This window comes from Fusarium keratoplasticum, chromosome 7, assembly GCF_025433545.1.
Source record: "Fusarium keratoplasticum isolate Fu6.1 chromosome 7, whole genome shotgun sequence".
Classification (NCBI taxonomy): Eukaryota; Fungi; Ascomycota; class Sordariomycetes; order Hypocreales; family Nectriaceae; genus Fusarium; species Fusarium keratoplasticum.
This window is the reverse complement of record NC_070535.1, coordinates 509,191-524,739: the sequence shown is the minus strand read 5'-3', so window position 1 is coordinate 524,739 and position 15,549 is coordinate 509,191. Positions and strand designations below refer to the sequence as shown.

The 15,549-nt window shown below is 49.6% G+C and overlaps 4 protein-coding genes across 4 annotated transcripts; 1 reads left to right on the top strand and 3 right to left on the bottom strand.

Annotated features, from left to right (window-relative positions):
• Positions 1 to 82: 82 nt before the first annotated feature.
• On the bottom strand, positions 83 to 1,717 carry NCS57_00930200 (MFS domain-containing protein; the record flags this gene model as incomplete). Its single annotated transcript, XM_053059080.1, has 3 exons — positions 83 to 684; positions 764 to 1,069; positions 1,132 to 1,717. 3 exons carry the CDS (start codon positions 1,715 to 1,717, stop codon positions 83 to 85), a joined length of 1,494 nt encoding a protein of 497 aa, XP_052911151.1.
• A 4,116-nt stretch (positions 1,718 to 5,833) lies between these two features.
• On the bottom strand, positions 5,834 to 7,850 carry NCS57_00930100 (uncharacterized protein; the record flags this gene model as incomplete). Its single annotated transcript, XM_053059079.1, has 2 exons — positions 5,834 to 7,250; positions 7,309 to 7,850. The coding sequence occupies 2 exons, from the start codon at positions 7,848 to 7,850 to the stop codon at positions 5,834 to 5,836; spliced, it is 1,959 nt and encodes a 652-aa protein (XP_052911150.1).
• Positions 7,851 to 11,543: 3,693 nt separating this feature from the next.
• NCS57_00930000 (Fe2OG dioxygenase domain-containing protein) lies at positions 11,544 to 12,788 on the bottom strand (the record flags this gene model as incomplete). Its single annotated transcript, XM_053059078.1, has 4 exons — positions 11,544 to 11,797; positions 11,878 to 12,416; positions 12,484 to 12,572; positions 12,630 to 12,788. The coding sequence occupies 4 exons, from the start codon at positions 12,786 to 12,788 to the stop codon at positions 11,544 to 11,546; spliced, it is 1,041 nt and encodes a 346-aa protein (XP_052911149.1).
• Positions 12,789 to 13,185: 397 nt separating this feature from the next.
• NCS57_00929900 (uncharacterized protein) lies at positions 13,186 to 15,412 on the top strand (the record flags this gene model as incomplete). Its single annotated transcript, XM_053059077.1, has 4 exons — positions 13,186 to 13,965; positions 14,016 to 14,148; positions 14,202 to 14,253; positions 14,308 to 15,412. Exons 1-4 carry the CDS (start codon positions 13,222 to 13,224, stop codon positions 15,410 to 15,412), a joined length of 2,034 nt encoding a protein of 677 aa, XP_052911148.1. The 5' UTR covers positions 13,186 to 13,221.
• Positions 15,413 to 15,549: the final 137 nt, after the last annotated feature.

Genomic DNA, 15,549 nt, shown 5'->3' with positions numbered 1-15,549 from the left:
TCTATAGACTGACTGAATATTAAAATAAAACCATCTTCAAATTGTCAATGCTTTTCACCTTGCTCATTGTCAATGCTTGCAATCAGGTCCTCCTCGCGGTCCATCTACCCTTTGCTCGAATCCTTGCTCCAAAGTAGAAGAATATCCATGGGATAGGAAGCAATGCCAATGCCACATAGCCAGTCAGGTTAGAGGCATTCTTGATACCCAGCGCTGAGTACATCTTTGGCACTATAGGCGGAAAGATGCTGGCAAGCATGCTACGCATAAACGTGTTGGCAGCGACAGCGCTCGCTGCATACTGCGGAAACGTGTCTATCTGATAGCTTATGACTGATTGAAAGATGGTAAAGAAACCCAAACCCATCATTGTTGCGGCTATCATAGGCACGATCCAGGGGAAGGAGTCGGGATCGGCAGTGTTGCCAATCATGAAGAGACCAGCCATGAGGAAAACTGAGCCTATCATCATTGGAGGAAGACGATGTTCGGGAGTTCCGCAGCCGTTGTTGGCCTTGAGGCGAGCCACATACCATCTTGAACAGACGGTATTCACAAGGGAGCCCAGGCAAGCGCCGATGAAAAGGCATAGAAAAGCGAGGCTGCCGATCAGAGCATTCCACCCTCTGGCTCCCTGGAAGATTCTTGGGAAGGATCCAAGATTCAGATAGACGATGCCGTAAACTAAACATCTCAGTCAAGTCAGTCTTTAATGGGTTCTGCGATCGGCTGGATGAGCCCGCATTCCAGAATGGTGACGCACCAAAACTTGCATGTAAAGCAGAGAAAAAGCAGATAGGCGTCATCAAGAGCTGAATCGGCCTTGTCACGAATTTGGTGACCATTTCTCTGAATGTAGCATCCCGCTCCTCATGCTGAGCGTGGTATGACCAGTTTCTGGTCTCCAGACGAAGTCGGCGGGCCTTATGAACAAGGAGAATAGGGGAGTAAGATTCGTTGATGAAGGAGAAGTCAAGGACAACCATGACGGCCATGATGATGCTGGTGATGAGCTGCGTCCAACGCCAACCCAACCCAGCATACATCACACCTCCACCAACAATGGGGCCTAAAATCAAAGATTAAGTGATCAGAAATCGCCATGCTAAAAAGGAGAGGGATATCACTTACCCAACACGGGCCCACCGATAACAGCCAGGGCATAACCAGTTAAGGCGAGCCCCCGTTGTTGTGGTGAGAACATATCCGCAAGCACGCCACCAGTGATGCACAAAGGTGCACTCCCAAAGAAGCCCGCAAAGAACCGTGTGATGAGCAGTGTCTGCGTATCCTTGGCAGCCGCAGTGCCAAAGGTAAAGCAGACAGCTACAAAATATGGCACAGCCATAGGAAGCTTCCGTCCGTAAAGCTCACTGACGGGGGCCCAGATCAGGGGTCCGAATGCGAAACCCATCAAGATCAAGCTCGTCCCTAGACTTGCCACCTCTTCCGAAATTTTGAACTCCTTCATCATCTCGTGGATTCCTGTTGAGAATGAAGCCGTGGAAAATGTCGAGCCCATCGTGCTAAGGCCATAGAGCAGAGTAGTGTATAACTTTCGCTTCAGTGGCCAGTTCCGTGGATCATAGGGGTCTTGCGGGCTGTCAAAGGTGACGACAGCATCTTCGACTGACATTCTGCCCGATGGCGTTGGAGATGTGTCTGTCACATTTCTGTTGGGTGCGACTACTGTGTTGGCGAATTTCTCTGGTAGCATATCGGCCTAATAGTGATAAAGAAGCCTCGATTAAACATGAGATGCTCAATTTCCTAAAAGAAAGGTCAGTAGTTAAAACCCGTTTATTGATGGCGGGCTGGAGGTGCCTGTAGAAACCAAACCAGGGGTAGGAATTACCCAAAAAGGCAACATTGTACGGCCTGCAAGCAGCTCCACCACCAAGCGACCCACCTGGTGATGAGAAACAGTCATAGAAACAGAGAGCGCCAAGCACGGTAGCAAGGAACACAAATTCAAGCAAGGGAACAATAAAGCCCTGTTCTCAGTATAGTTGGCCTCGACTGCTAGCTATATAAGACCCATAGCGGTAGAGCACCTCGAGCGAATAGTGATCTCTGGTTTAAACTAGGGGTTCAGCCAGAACACATGCCTTCGGAGTTCAGCAAAGTCTCCGACGTCCTAACCAGTCAAAGTCAAATTTAGATCATCGAAGAGTGACTGATATTGATGAAATGAATCCTCCAGAGGTAGGCCAGCTACTAGGCTGCCCGCTGTGTGGCCATCGCTGGCAAGATCCATAGGAAACCACAAGACTGCATTGTTGTTCCACATAGAGGTGCCCCAAGGCTGATCTTCATGTAGTGGCAGCATATCTTGACGCATTTACCCTTGGTCCCCATGCATTTCGCTGCCAGGGAACGTTGCGGGTAACTAACTCTCTGAGTTGTTGGCTTCGGCAGCCTGGGATTCTTGTACTCCAGACTCCTGAGGCCCGAGATGTAGATCGAATACGTGTTTCAGGGACTTGCAAAGTCGCTGAAAGATGGTCCTAGACACCCTAAACTTCTCAAAACCTCTCCCTAACAAATATGTTGCCACGATCAGCGAGGTACTGCAGCATATCCATAGCTTCTTGCAGGCTCAGCAAGGGATTGATTCTATTTTCTGGCTTCCATGTAGAGATGGTAGGCGAAACCTGAGGGAGGTCAGTAAATGAGATCAACGGCATTAATGGGTATGTAAGAGGCCAAAACAATATGTAGCGGTTCAATAAGGGCATTTAGAGTTGATAATATTTGGAATAAGAATCTTGAGGAGATTAAAATCAACATATTCTTCTTCCTTTAACCACATCCTTAAAAAGAGCTAATCAGCCACAATAGCAAAAGACAGAGTTATGTGATGCAGGATAAACATGCGGAAAGCCAAAGTGAAAACCTTCCCGTCCGCAACAGAGTTAAGTCCTTACGTTGCGGCCTTTTGTGGTATTGAGTTTTGATGCTGTCATGTGTTCATAACACATTCTAGAGATAAATAAAGCATGTCAATCCTAACCATAAACCTTTCACCTTCAATCACCCCATCACCATCACCATCGACTAACAGGTTCGAGTAAGCAAACAACCTAACGAGATGTCGCCATCAAACCATTCATCACTACGACGTCGAAGTCCCTGGGAATACATAACCTCCACTCTCGACTCCACAACCGAGGATCAGATGCCCCTTCTGTATACCGATGGCACTGGCAAGGCTGCTGAAAGCCCTCGGTGTTTAACTTCCTCGACGACCCTACGTCCATCGATCGACCCTCGACAGCGCGTCTCACCGTCATGGTATCTCAAACCCTACTCTTCCCTTCCCGATACCCACAGTTGAGTCTAATACCGTGTGCCTTGTCAGCAGGAAAGAGCATCACGCGGCAACATTAAACGAGTTGCCCGTCTGTTTGACCGCTTGTATTGTGCAGGATGTCAAACTGAACACGCTGCCCTCTTCTTTTCTCATGCTGCCCGAAAAGCTAAGCCACGGCGATGCATCGCTCACGAGGGCTTTTACACCGTCTGCCTACACCTTAAACTCTCACTGCAAGACATCAAAGCAGCGAAAGCGAGGCAAACAGACTTGGAAGTACGCTGCCAGGAACTTACATGCCTTTGTGCGGAGGCAACTATCACCTATACGCCGGATTCTGTTACAGTCGCAGGGAGCAAAACATATAATACTTTCTTAGGCCATCACACAGCCGACAGTTTCTTAGCCCGTCCCACACCCGAGCTCCAGAAGTTATATCAATCATTTCCGCCATTATTCTGTTCCCATTTTCAAGTTTCCCCAGAACGTCTGTTTCACCTAGAACAGTCTGTTGCTCTTTCAAGCGGCCGATGGTATACCTGCAATCACTGCCCAACTTCTGTGCATTTTACAGCGGATGGAGGGTCCTGGAAGATCGCATCATCTTCCCGCTTTGTATGCTACCTGGAAGAAGATGTTGAAGAGATGATGCAAAGATGGATCGCACTGCTGGACCCGGATACCTATGGACACTTTGAAGATCCTGATACGAAGCATATCACATGGTGTGATGATAGATCCTGTGCCACAACATGCGAGCTGGCGGCTTTCTCGGCATCAATCCTCGCGGCAGGAGCGTACCGTGGCAACTCGTTCCGCAGTTCATATGGGGCAGGGATGGATCTTTTTGATACGATAGTCAACTGGAAATTCGGCATTGAACGTCTCGAGTTCCATTGGAGAGAGGGTTACTCTTGGAAGGCGTGGGCAAAGGACATGTTGGGGAATCTTTGGAACGAGCGCTGATAGGCTCGGTCTTCTGGCTCAGTTATCCCATCATGGGCCGGGCTTCAACTATAATAAAGAGCACATTCTCAACACATCATAGCATCATATCCCAATGCTAACACAGTGGCCTTTTTTTTAGTCTTTCTGCTGCCTGTAGCAGAAGACTCATACCTATCTACATTATGAAAGGTGCTAGTAGGCTCGTCGTACTCATGCTCGCCTATGGCTTTACCGTCTACGGAAAAAGCAAGGATTGGGACCTGGCGCACAAGGGGCCAAGCTCAAAGCCACTATCGGCTGTCATAAACTCGGTTGGGTCCTTTGATCTCATCATAACAAGTGAACAGAGACTGAAAAGCATCGTAAGAAAGTATCCTAACATTAGATCTTACATTTATTTATCTATAACTAGTATTGGATAAAATCATCATAAGAAAACCCCAAGTCCCCTCTTAGGACATTTAACCCTCACACCTACACAGGGGCAAAGACAAGAGAAGCGTCACAGAAGTCAAGGTTAGAACAAATATCTTGATCACAAGGAGGAGGGTAAGGATCTAGCTACAACCCTCTCTGCCACATACTTGACCTCCTTGCAGTTGCAAGGCTCCAGACTCTAAACCTAGCCTCGGCGAAGCGAGATCTCCGTCTGTATGGCCTCGAACTGATTGTCCGTGGCGGCCTTGAGCTCCTTTGCGGTCTTATCGGCATCATCGATGCGGACGAGGGCATCATTGGCGGTGGTGGTGTTTTGGAGAGTCTCGTCCATTGGTATCGACCAAGTTAAGGGGCATAGTTACTCAATAATCACAGCGAGTCCGTAGAGCATCCATCTCTTGGTCCAGGCCTTGGACACTCTCCTCCAGGTCGTTGACTCTGTCCCGCTGACGATCGATCAGGGCTCGGTCGGAAGACTGGTTGCGTCTGGCTTCGCGAAGTAGTTGAAGAGATGGGAGAGGGTGATGACAGCCAGGGTGATGGTTGCCATAGTGTTCGTCCAGATCTCGAAGTGCACAGGTTGGGAATCCATGTTGGAGGCTGTCTTGGTGGTGAGATGATCGTCTGTGGAGGAGATTAGTGATGTTGAAGGGGGTAGACGAGAACATCAATGGAGGTTCTGGGATACAAATTGAGATTTAGTGAGACTATGTGTCTGTTTGTTGTTGTGCGGTAGCAGCAAAAAGTATCCGTTACGACTGTTCGGGCTAAGTGTCTCGAGTGCCATTCAACTGTGGTTTGAGAGCGACTTGATTATTATTGGAATATTCTCTAAGCATTATTTGACTATTATTTAACCCCCATTTGAGGGTCATTTGACGATGCTCATCAATCGAGCTACCTAACATGTCGTGAACTAGGTGCATCAGTCACCATCACAAAGAATACAGCTGTGATCACATGGCGGCATTCAAACACAATGCCAGAAACACCGTATGTCAAGACAACAAACAATAGCAAGTCGAACGCTCGAACAATAAGTTTTTTAGTATGAATCATTGTCATTTATGTATTAATTATGAAACGGCGATGTATCACCATAGCTTGGCCATTATTAAGTATTGGTATGTTCATCTAAGCTCCAACATTCACCTCCACTTCGTAGCTCGCACTTCCCTGTTCTGTAATAATCTCATGGGCAATCTTCTCAGCCAATGCATAGACAGTACCCAAGGGGTGACCGGGAATAAGAACAGGGAAAGCAGAGGCATCAACAACGCGCAGGCCCTTGACACCATACACGCGGGCCTTGGAGTCGAGAACAGCCATCTTGTCTTCAGGCTTGCCCATCTTGCAGGTGCAGGCAGCGTGCCAGACGGTCATGAGGGTGTCACGAAGAACAGCGAGAATCTGCTCATCCGTCTCGTACTTGGCGCCAGGGTACACCTCATTGAGAACAATGTTCTTCAGGGGAGTGGACTTGGCCACCTCGCGAAGTCGTCGGAAAAGGGCGATGGCAACCTCTTGATCACCCTTGTCACCCAGGAAGTTGGGGTTGATGAGAGGTGCATCCGTGGTCGAGTTGGATTGGAGAGTAATGTTACCACGGGAAAGGGGTGCAACCAGAGCGCCGTTGATGCTGGTGTACTTCTTGCCATCGGCGGGTTGCTGGAGGATAGGGAACGACCAATCCTCAGAGTAGACGTTAAGAGGGATGAACTCAACTTCAGGCCAGTCGCTAGGGAAGGCAGAAAGCTTCTTCAAGGTCTCGTTGGAGAACTTGGATCGGTACTTCTTAGGAACCTTCTCCCAGCCCAAAAGCTCGACCTGGTTGGATGTCAGGGGTCCAGCTTGCTGTCCGGCATAGGCATCGAGGGCGCCTTGGAACACGGCAGGGTCGTTGATGGCCACGCTCAGAGTGTCGTCGAGACCCTGAACCTCGAATGATGGTCCAAAGAGAATGTGGTCCCACAGGTTCTGGCCGACACCGGGGAGATCGGCAACCACGTCAATGTCAAACTCCTCGAGGTGCTTCTTGGGGCCGACGCCAGAGACCATGAGGATCTGGGGAGACTGGAAAGCACCACCACTGACGATGACTTCATTTCGAGCCGTGAGAGTATACTCCATACCCAAAGAGCTAACCTGAACGCCAGTGGCCTTCTTATCACCGTTGAAGAGAACACGCTTAGCCAGACTCTGAGTGTACACCTTAAGAGTCTCGAGCTTCTCGCTGCGGGCAGCCTTGACAAAGTCATCAGATGCGCTGCGAGTAGCGGTCTTGGGTCGGACCGAGGTTGTGGTGTATGAGTAGCCGAGCAGGCTGCCGCTGCTGAAGCCGTCGATGCTCTTAAGGCCAAGGGACTTGAGGCCCTTCTCGACGTATGTGGCCCACGAGGGAACATAGTTGGCGTAGCTGACTTGAATAGGACCTCCGGTTGAGGAGAAGGCGGCGGGGTCGTAGTCGGTCGTCACGTTGGGGCCACGCTTGGTGTTGTCGGGAGGAGTAAAGCTCGGGGTGGCCTGGAAGTGAGGAAGCATCTGATCCCACCTTGAAATAGCAAGTTAGTTAGATATCCTCAAACCCTATGAAACATAAGGTCACTCACTTGTAGCTGTCATCTCCAACCTCCTTTGCCCACTTGTCCATAGTACCGTTGGTCGGTCGGTGGTAAACGAGGAAGTTGAGCTGAGAAGAGCCACCGAGGACCTTTCCACGGGCATAGTGAATCTCGCGATCATCTGCGTTCGTCTGGGGGGTCGTGGTAAATCGCCAATCGCGCAGAGGGTTGGAGTCGAGAAGACTGGCACCGCTACCACAAGTAACACCACCAGGAGCCGTAGCGAGGATAGGCTTGGAGATCTCGAGGAAAGACCCAGCTTCGACAATGGCGACACTGAATCCAGCCTTGGCCAGTCGGTATCCGATGGTGTTTCCAGCCGTACCTCCTCCCACAACGACGTAGTCGTAGGTGGCATCTACGCCAGGAATACCCCCGAGGGATCCGAGCTGACCGACCTTGACTCCATCACCAGCGAAAGCAGACTGAATAACGGCTTGCAGAGGATCAAGGAGTGTGCTAATGAACGGAACGTCACGCGCCGTGACAAGCGTCGAAAGAGTGACAGCCAAGAACGTAGTGCAACGCATGGTGAATGACGATCTTGCAGGCGGATGAACGAGTGATCTGCAATGCAATGCACATGAATCGATGCAGGGCACGAGTTGCACTTTATTCTTTTCCCAGTTCCTTGGTACGACTCATTGGAGCTCGGACAGTTCATGGACGCCGAGTGCTCCCTTCCATGAACTGACTGCATGAATACCCAAGCCCCAATACCCTGCTGACAGTTCCGCCGTAGTTTCATGCCGCCTGGTCCACATTGTCGGGGCTAATCTTCAGCTGGCCTGGCCAAGTGGGTAGGCAGTTCCACAGCAGGGTGCTGCGGTAGAGATAAGGTATATTATGTGGTGGGTTGTTGGATAGCCGAGGTTCGAGATGAGATCTTGAGACATTCAGGCAGATTGAACTGCTCCAGAACCCATTGACTGGTATGTACTGTGTAGACTGATTCAAGCAAGCAGACGGCACTGTACAGACAGGTTTGGGCGAGAAGAGTAAAGGGCAAAATGGGTGAAAGGGTTGCTGCGTACAAAGCACAAAGAGCACTAAATCTCCTTAGTCCCTCCAGATGGCAATAAGACGGGCATTTTGCCAGGACACCCCAGTCAATATCTAGGACCCATGCAACGGAAAGGCTCTAACCATGGGCGCCTTGTCCAGCGGGCGAACCCGCACCTCCGCCGCCGCCGTTAGGGGGTAAGGGGCACGGGAAGCTCCGGATTCTCCGGATTCTCTCCGGTACTCTCCACTGATCACCCTCGCTAGAGGGCCGGGTTGTAGCAGTTAGGCTTACAAAACACCGCATTTAACCCCATGAAAGTCGTCAAAAAGCAAACATGAGTCTACCGTCAGATCTCACAACAAAGGCTTTCATCTCTTCACGAACACGTTGCAGTGATCTTGCAGTGCAGAATGCCTCCTGCGTCATTGTCACCTCACGATACAACCTAGCCGGTCGCTAATATGCGGTTGGTCGATGCGGAGGTTACGCTAGTGGTAGATCTGACGCCGATCTCTCTTGGCGCATAGTGACGCGAGTCAGGTCAGTCAAACCACCAGGTCAAAAGGGGTTGGACTCTGCTAAGAACAGTAGGGTGCAGTAGCGTAGATGCTTCTTCAAGGTTGTTTATGGCGTTTAGTTCGGAGAAAAGCTGACTTTTGAGTTGAACATTTGCCGATTTAAACTGCCGTGGCTCCCAGTCTTCCCGAGTTGATCAGTGCACGTTCATATCGCCACAACAAGCTTGAGTTCTACACAATTAGGCACGTAGCTCGAGACCTTGTCGGTTTTTAACAGGGTTGCAAAACCCATGCCCATCTCATCTCTCCCCAGTCTTACTGTTAGAGATCCCAAACTCTTCGCTCTTGAGCGTATCGCTTAGTTTGGCAACTCTCTCATGACGAGTTAGGCATGGATCATCTCGAAACCTCAACTGTTCCAATGCTTCACCCCAGCCAACCATAGGCTGGTCAATAAGTGTACCTATCCTCAGGTGTAGAGAAGCACGCCACTCTTCATCTGTCCTCTCCCTACAATTGCGCAATGATGCTTGTTCTTAACCGGCCTACGACGTGCTTAGAACATTTCTCTCCCTAGCCATAGGGTAGCGTAAGTGAGCCAATTGTCGCGATAGGTTGGGATCGCCAACGCCATCGCCGGCCCCGCCTTGGAAACCACGCGGAGTGACATCGCGCCTGTTAGCCAGGCACGAGTTGTAACGACGCGCGGTTCCGCAACCAACATAACGTCTATCCTAGCATATAACCGTCAAGCGCGAGCCTAAGTGGCGTGATGAACGGTAGCCTTGGACGTCGAATTCAGCTGGTCAGACAAAACGCGCTTAGCTGCAGAAAGTTTCGCTTGTCCAGATCCGATGTGGCGTAGCACGCCGGACAAGGGACTTACCGAGGTAGCCGACCGTCTTTTACACAAGTCTTCCAATTTTCTCACTGCTCCGGGGGCCATTGGCACTCATAGGCTGCAGAACAAGGGGTAAAACCATGTGGAGGGTGTCCACAAGACTACAATTGAGAAGTGTGTTTCGCACGGCCCAGTCCGTGGGAAGCCGTGATTCCATCAACCCTTTGCCAAGGTTGCTGGCACACTCATCGTATCGAAGCCTTGGCAATACCATTTTCAGATCATCCCCGGCTTGGTAAAGTTCAAGCTAATCCCTATCCATCAGTATCAACGTCGCTTGCCAACGGAATCACCGGGTGGCTATCATACGGGAATAGGGGGCTACCGTTGACGTTCACTCCGGACGCCACCGGCATCATTAGACCCCGAATCAACAGGGTTGGCCGTTGCCAAGTTATGCCGAGAACTGACAAGGGAACAAGGCTGCCGTATTAACCTAGAGACCACGTGTGTTGTGTTGGTGGCGTACACATTGGCGTACACGTGTCGACGTGGTAGCCGATGTTGCATACTACAATGAAGTGTAATCATGACTAACATTCTGTCTGTGGTTAATCGTTCGATCTGGCAAACTCGCCTACCTTGCAACGGCGTTTTAGGAATAATTGCAACACCAGCTTGGGTTCCTGCCCCTTTGGAAGCTTCCTTGAGTTTGTAAGACACCACGATAAGTAATTTCCTCAATCGCACCAAGACTCTCGCCATACCATATCTGTGCTATCTTCAATACAACAGTGTGCCATAATGCACTCAAAAAATATCGCGGTGTTGCACTTACAATGCGTTGAAGTGAGCCAACTTTATCAACATCATGAAAGAGAAGAGAAGTTCTGCTGGTAGCCTAGTCTAAGGCTAGAGAAGAGGGAATCCAGATTTCAAGATCAACGAATTATATGCGAACTTGGTGACGGTTGCAGAAGAAGTCATACGCTTGTAGGTATGACGGCCTGATTGTGTTGATAATTGTATTTCTCTTGCTGGGTTGCCTCGATCTGCTCTCTGGGCATGCAATGAGGTTGAAGTACTCCAAGCCACAATAACAAAGAACACATTCCATGATATACGCTGCCGTTAAATCAAAACGCTGAGAAACAACGTAACCTACACAGAATCAACCATACTAATCATAAAAAACATCATGATTTGAGCTGGGGTTGCTCAACCGTAAGTTATTTGTCACCTCCAAGATTGACCCTTATCCAGGATGCTCATTAAAACATATTTTGCGTTCTCTTTAGTGGGATGATCTTATTAAATCTGATGGTAGGTAGTTGCATGTCTCATTCAAATGATATAGTCTCACTGGTTTGTTGACTTGCCGCTATCGACTCACAGAGACGATATCCATCATGAATACTTGTATCATTCCCCCGGAGATTGTAGGTCAAGAGGGGCAGTTGAATTGCCTTTTAAGACTTCTAAGGTGCCTCAGTTCGTAAGAGGGAATTGTTCATGATGTATTTTATAGTGTTCGATGTGTTGATCCACGCGTCCAACGCGCTGGCCTAGGGTAGGAGAGAAACAACCCAAGACGCGTCGCATAACAACCATGGAATCACAAATAACGAGGAAGAACTGCTTTTCTCTTTACCGTATATATAAAGAGGAAGTAACCAAGGCTTAAGCAGCTTTCCAATGACGTCGTGTGATATACATCTTGTTTTATGATTTGCGTCACCAATATACCGAGAGGTTAGATTTAATAGTAAGAATATAGACTGTTTGGCATGACATCTGTGTCCTAAATATCGATTCGTTCTAGGTTCCCGTGATTCATAGTCATGGTTGAATCTACCCTCTACTGCTTAACAACGATAGGAGAGAAATTAACCAAGCCTGAGCCATTTGCAATTCCTAGGCTCTCAACTGCATGAATGACCCGCGGATCAAACTTCGAGGCTTCGGTTTTTCCAACCCAATTGTTCTTTGCGTCTTCCTTCTCAGACATATAGTGTCGAACTTGGTGATACTCTCCTGCCGTCAATTCAATGGAGCCATGGTCCTTGACGAGTTTCCCTTCATGATCTCGCTTGAGGATCTCCAGTTTCGCATCTAAGCCATTCAGTTAGATTGATAAAAATGAAAAGGGAGAGGATGTGGAGAAGGGTTCAGCTTAAATGCAGTCAACTTGCCTTGGTTAGCATTGACAAAGTAGGCCATAGACCAACGGTCCTGATCAATGGGCAAATTGTCAAACGAGATCTTGTGCAGGGTTGACTTCAACGTCTTGCCACTCCACAGCGACAAAGCATCACCAATGTTGACAACGATGGAGCCTGGAATAAGCGGGACAGGCATCCACTTCTTGGAAGGAGTCTCAACCTCCAAGCCACCTCCCTGAGGCCAGACAAAGGTGACGGAGCCCCAATCTGTGTGAGAGTAGAGTCTTGGGAAATTCTTATCGGGTCTCTCCTCCAGTTTGGGATAATGGAGCATACGGAGGACACTCCCTGGCCCTCGCTCATCATTGTGGGCCGCAGAGAAGTATTCAGCGGGCAGGCTGAAATGAGTTGCAAAGACCTCAAGGAGCTTGAGACCTAGCTTGTGGGCCTGTGACTTGAAATCTTCGACATCTGCACGTTTCTCGGCATCCCACCAGCTCGGGATATTCTTGCCTTGGGCAACATCGCCTTTGGTTCCTCCGAAAACCATGCATTCGTTGACGGCGATTCTGTTCCAAGTCAGCAACGTTCGATTTTGGTCCAAGTCCCATGTATCTTGAGGGCCAGAAAGCATACTTGGAATTTTTGACATCGTATCCTAGCTGTCGCTCGTCGACGCGGCATTCAGATTTCACTTCGAGAGGCTGTGCGCAGAACTCTTTGTGCTAATACAAGGTCAGTTTTGCACAGCCGTAATCTCATTGGGTCCATGTATCACCTACCAAGTTGAACATGCGATCGATTTTCTGCTGAGGGATTCCATGTCCGGTTAGAATCATGAAGCCCCAGACTTGGCAAGCTTCAACGATCTTGGGACCAAGGGTTTGAGGCCAGTCGTCGCCGACAGACAAATCAATGACGGGGAAGATTTCGGTGGCCATGACGAGCTAAAGATGGACCTTGATCCAATTTGGTCAAGTCAAGTTGTCCGGGACATGGGGCAGACCTTGCCGAGTGCATCTTTTTTAAAGCAAATTCGTCGCTGGCTCTTCTCAAGAAGCGAGGCAGAAGATGTGCAGAGACGATACTATCAAAATACTCGGCCGAGATAAGACATCTTATCTGGAATATTAGTAACAATCCTACTCCGTCGTTGATCCGGAGCCATGACAAGTCGAGCTAGACTAGAGGTGGCGAAGCCCAGCCACTATTGGATCGAAAGAACTCGGCTGAGATAAGATGATGGGAAGCGATAAGCGTTGCGTTTGCTGACTACAGTAGTCCTGCCCATGTAAACCTCGTCCGAACTCTGGACCTTCTTGCTGGCCAGGCCAGACCTTGGAGAGCCACGAGCAGAACCAGGAGGCAACCGGCATGTCTGCAACGCAGGATCGCGTGTCGCAGCGCGCCCCTAGGTCTTGTCAGCCATGCAGTCGGCGCAAGCTCAGATGCTCAAAGCAAATCCCCTGTTCCGCCTGCGTCTCACGAGGTGTCCCTGACGGCTGCCGCCGGGAGTCCGTCATCTTGTCCAAACATACTTCAAAGGCCTACAGAACTCGTCGTTCCGTTACAGATGTCATCAGTCCGAATCTTCCTCTATCCCCAGCTTCTCAAGGCAATAGTGGTCTTGCGGAAATTCCAAATGCGCCCCAAAAGATCGATGCGAGGCAGTCCACGGCCAGGGAAGACGATAAAGAACGAGAAGGGTCCGGTAACAGTCTACCACTCGCAGCTCAGTCACTGGACGGGACAGGTCCCACCTCTTCCTTACTACAAGAGAGAGAGCCAAGACAGTCTGGCCCACGTAGCTATGGGAACACGTATCCTGTGTGCACAGAGGTTGTGCTCTCTCTCGAAAGTCTCGTTTGGGGCAGTCACCTCGCGTCTGGCACAGACAAGCGGCCTAACCCTCCCACCAACACCGAACTGCATGACAGGGCAACCCCTATTCTACCAGTTCGTCTGGAAGAAGCCATCCTCCAATTTCATCAAGACCAGATCGCTTGGATGCATAATGTTATACACGTGGCTTCGTTCGCAGAGGAGTGCAACAGCTTGCGATGGGAACAAGCCATACCCAGCATGGCGTGGCAGTCGCTCTACTGGTCTATGATGAGTGTCAGTTGTACAACCAGGTTGAGATGACCAGCCCGCTGACACCCGTGCAGACCGGTTTATTTTACATGAAGCATCAGTCTTGTGTCGAGCTTGGCATCCAAGATAAGACTACGCTCACTGAGACATGCTACCGCAGAGCTCTGGACGCACTTGCGTCGTCTGACTTCATGGCAGTTCATTCAAGTGAGATACCTCCTTTTTGGTCGGTGTGTTGGGTCAAGGTTGATTATTCCTAGTGCACGCCCTCCAAGCCATTTGCCTACTCGTTCCGTGCGCATATGCTCTCGGGTGAGTAACTTTGACACACTAGCATGAACTGAACCCAGGGCTTACTCGAGTCAGAGATTCCAAGCGTATCATTGTCCTCTTGTCCTCCGCAACTTGTATCGCACAGCTCATGAGAATTCATGTCCTTGGCCCGACTCCCTCTGAACCTGCTTCCGCAAACTCGCTGATGGAACACGAGATCAAAAAGCGAATCTGGTACTTTCTAGTGATCCAAGATTCGTACCTCACCACATTCAAGGGGACGTACAACATAGTCCCTGCTCATGCCAAGACTCCTCTGCCGGTGAACTGCTCCGAGGTGATGGAGGAATTCCAGGAAGCTGGCAAAGTCCAGGTGCTTCCACTTTTGATACCAACGCAAACAACATACATGATTCTCCAAGTTTACCTAACCGGCATCAAACGGAGACTACACGAAGACACATACGAGGCCGCAGGCAAAAGAATCAACGTTGCAGAAAGATACCAGAAAGTCTTGCAAACTGATGAAGACTTGGCCATCCTCCGGCAACAGCTTCCTCCATGGATGAAGACCAAGACTTGCCCAACGGACGCGGCACCTTTCGTAAGACACCAATGGCGGACTTTCCGAATATCTTATGCACACATGAAGCTATCCATTCATCGGGCATTCTTCTGTCACTCATTTACCATGAAACAATTCAGCTACTCGCACCAGGCGTGCTTGGATGCCGCTCACATGTTGTTGTTGACGTATCGCGACACGGCTCAGGCCAGCGAATTTGACAGCTGGACTGTTCCAGCGCATGTCATCAGCGCCAGTCTCATTATGACTTTGGACATTGTACTACGCGACAATGGTGACGACTTTGACCCTAATGTTGCAAGATCACTCGCTGATGATAAAGGCCTCATGCTTGAGTGTCTGGAGCTGGTGGCGGTTACCCAGTCTAGCCTGCTAGTTAAGAGAGGCCTCACTCTAGTCAGCAAACTACTTGCCGACAGAGAACGGAGGAGTCCGGCCTATTCACGTTTTGATGGTCCGGAAATTTCAAAGCTTGTACAGGAGGTCGAGGACGCATTGGCAACTGAGGAGGCGCCTCCTACAGCGTACAATGTGACATTCGAGGAGTACTTGGATATGATGGGAAACGATCCTTTTGCATTTATGGACCACGAGTCATGTCTTTTAGATTAGGTTCCCCTAGAGGCGAGAACTCGGGATCCCTCATTTCACATAACCTGCTGCATCTTACTCTCGTTCCTCCGTGATTGCAGCACCGATTCGACAGACAGTAAATCGCTTCTCGCCGTTTTTTATTTACCTTGTGTTTC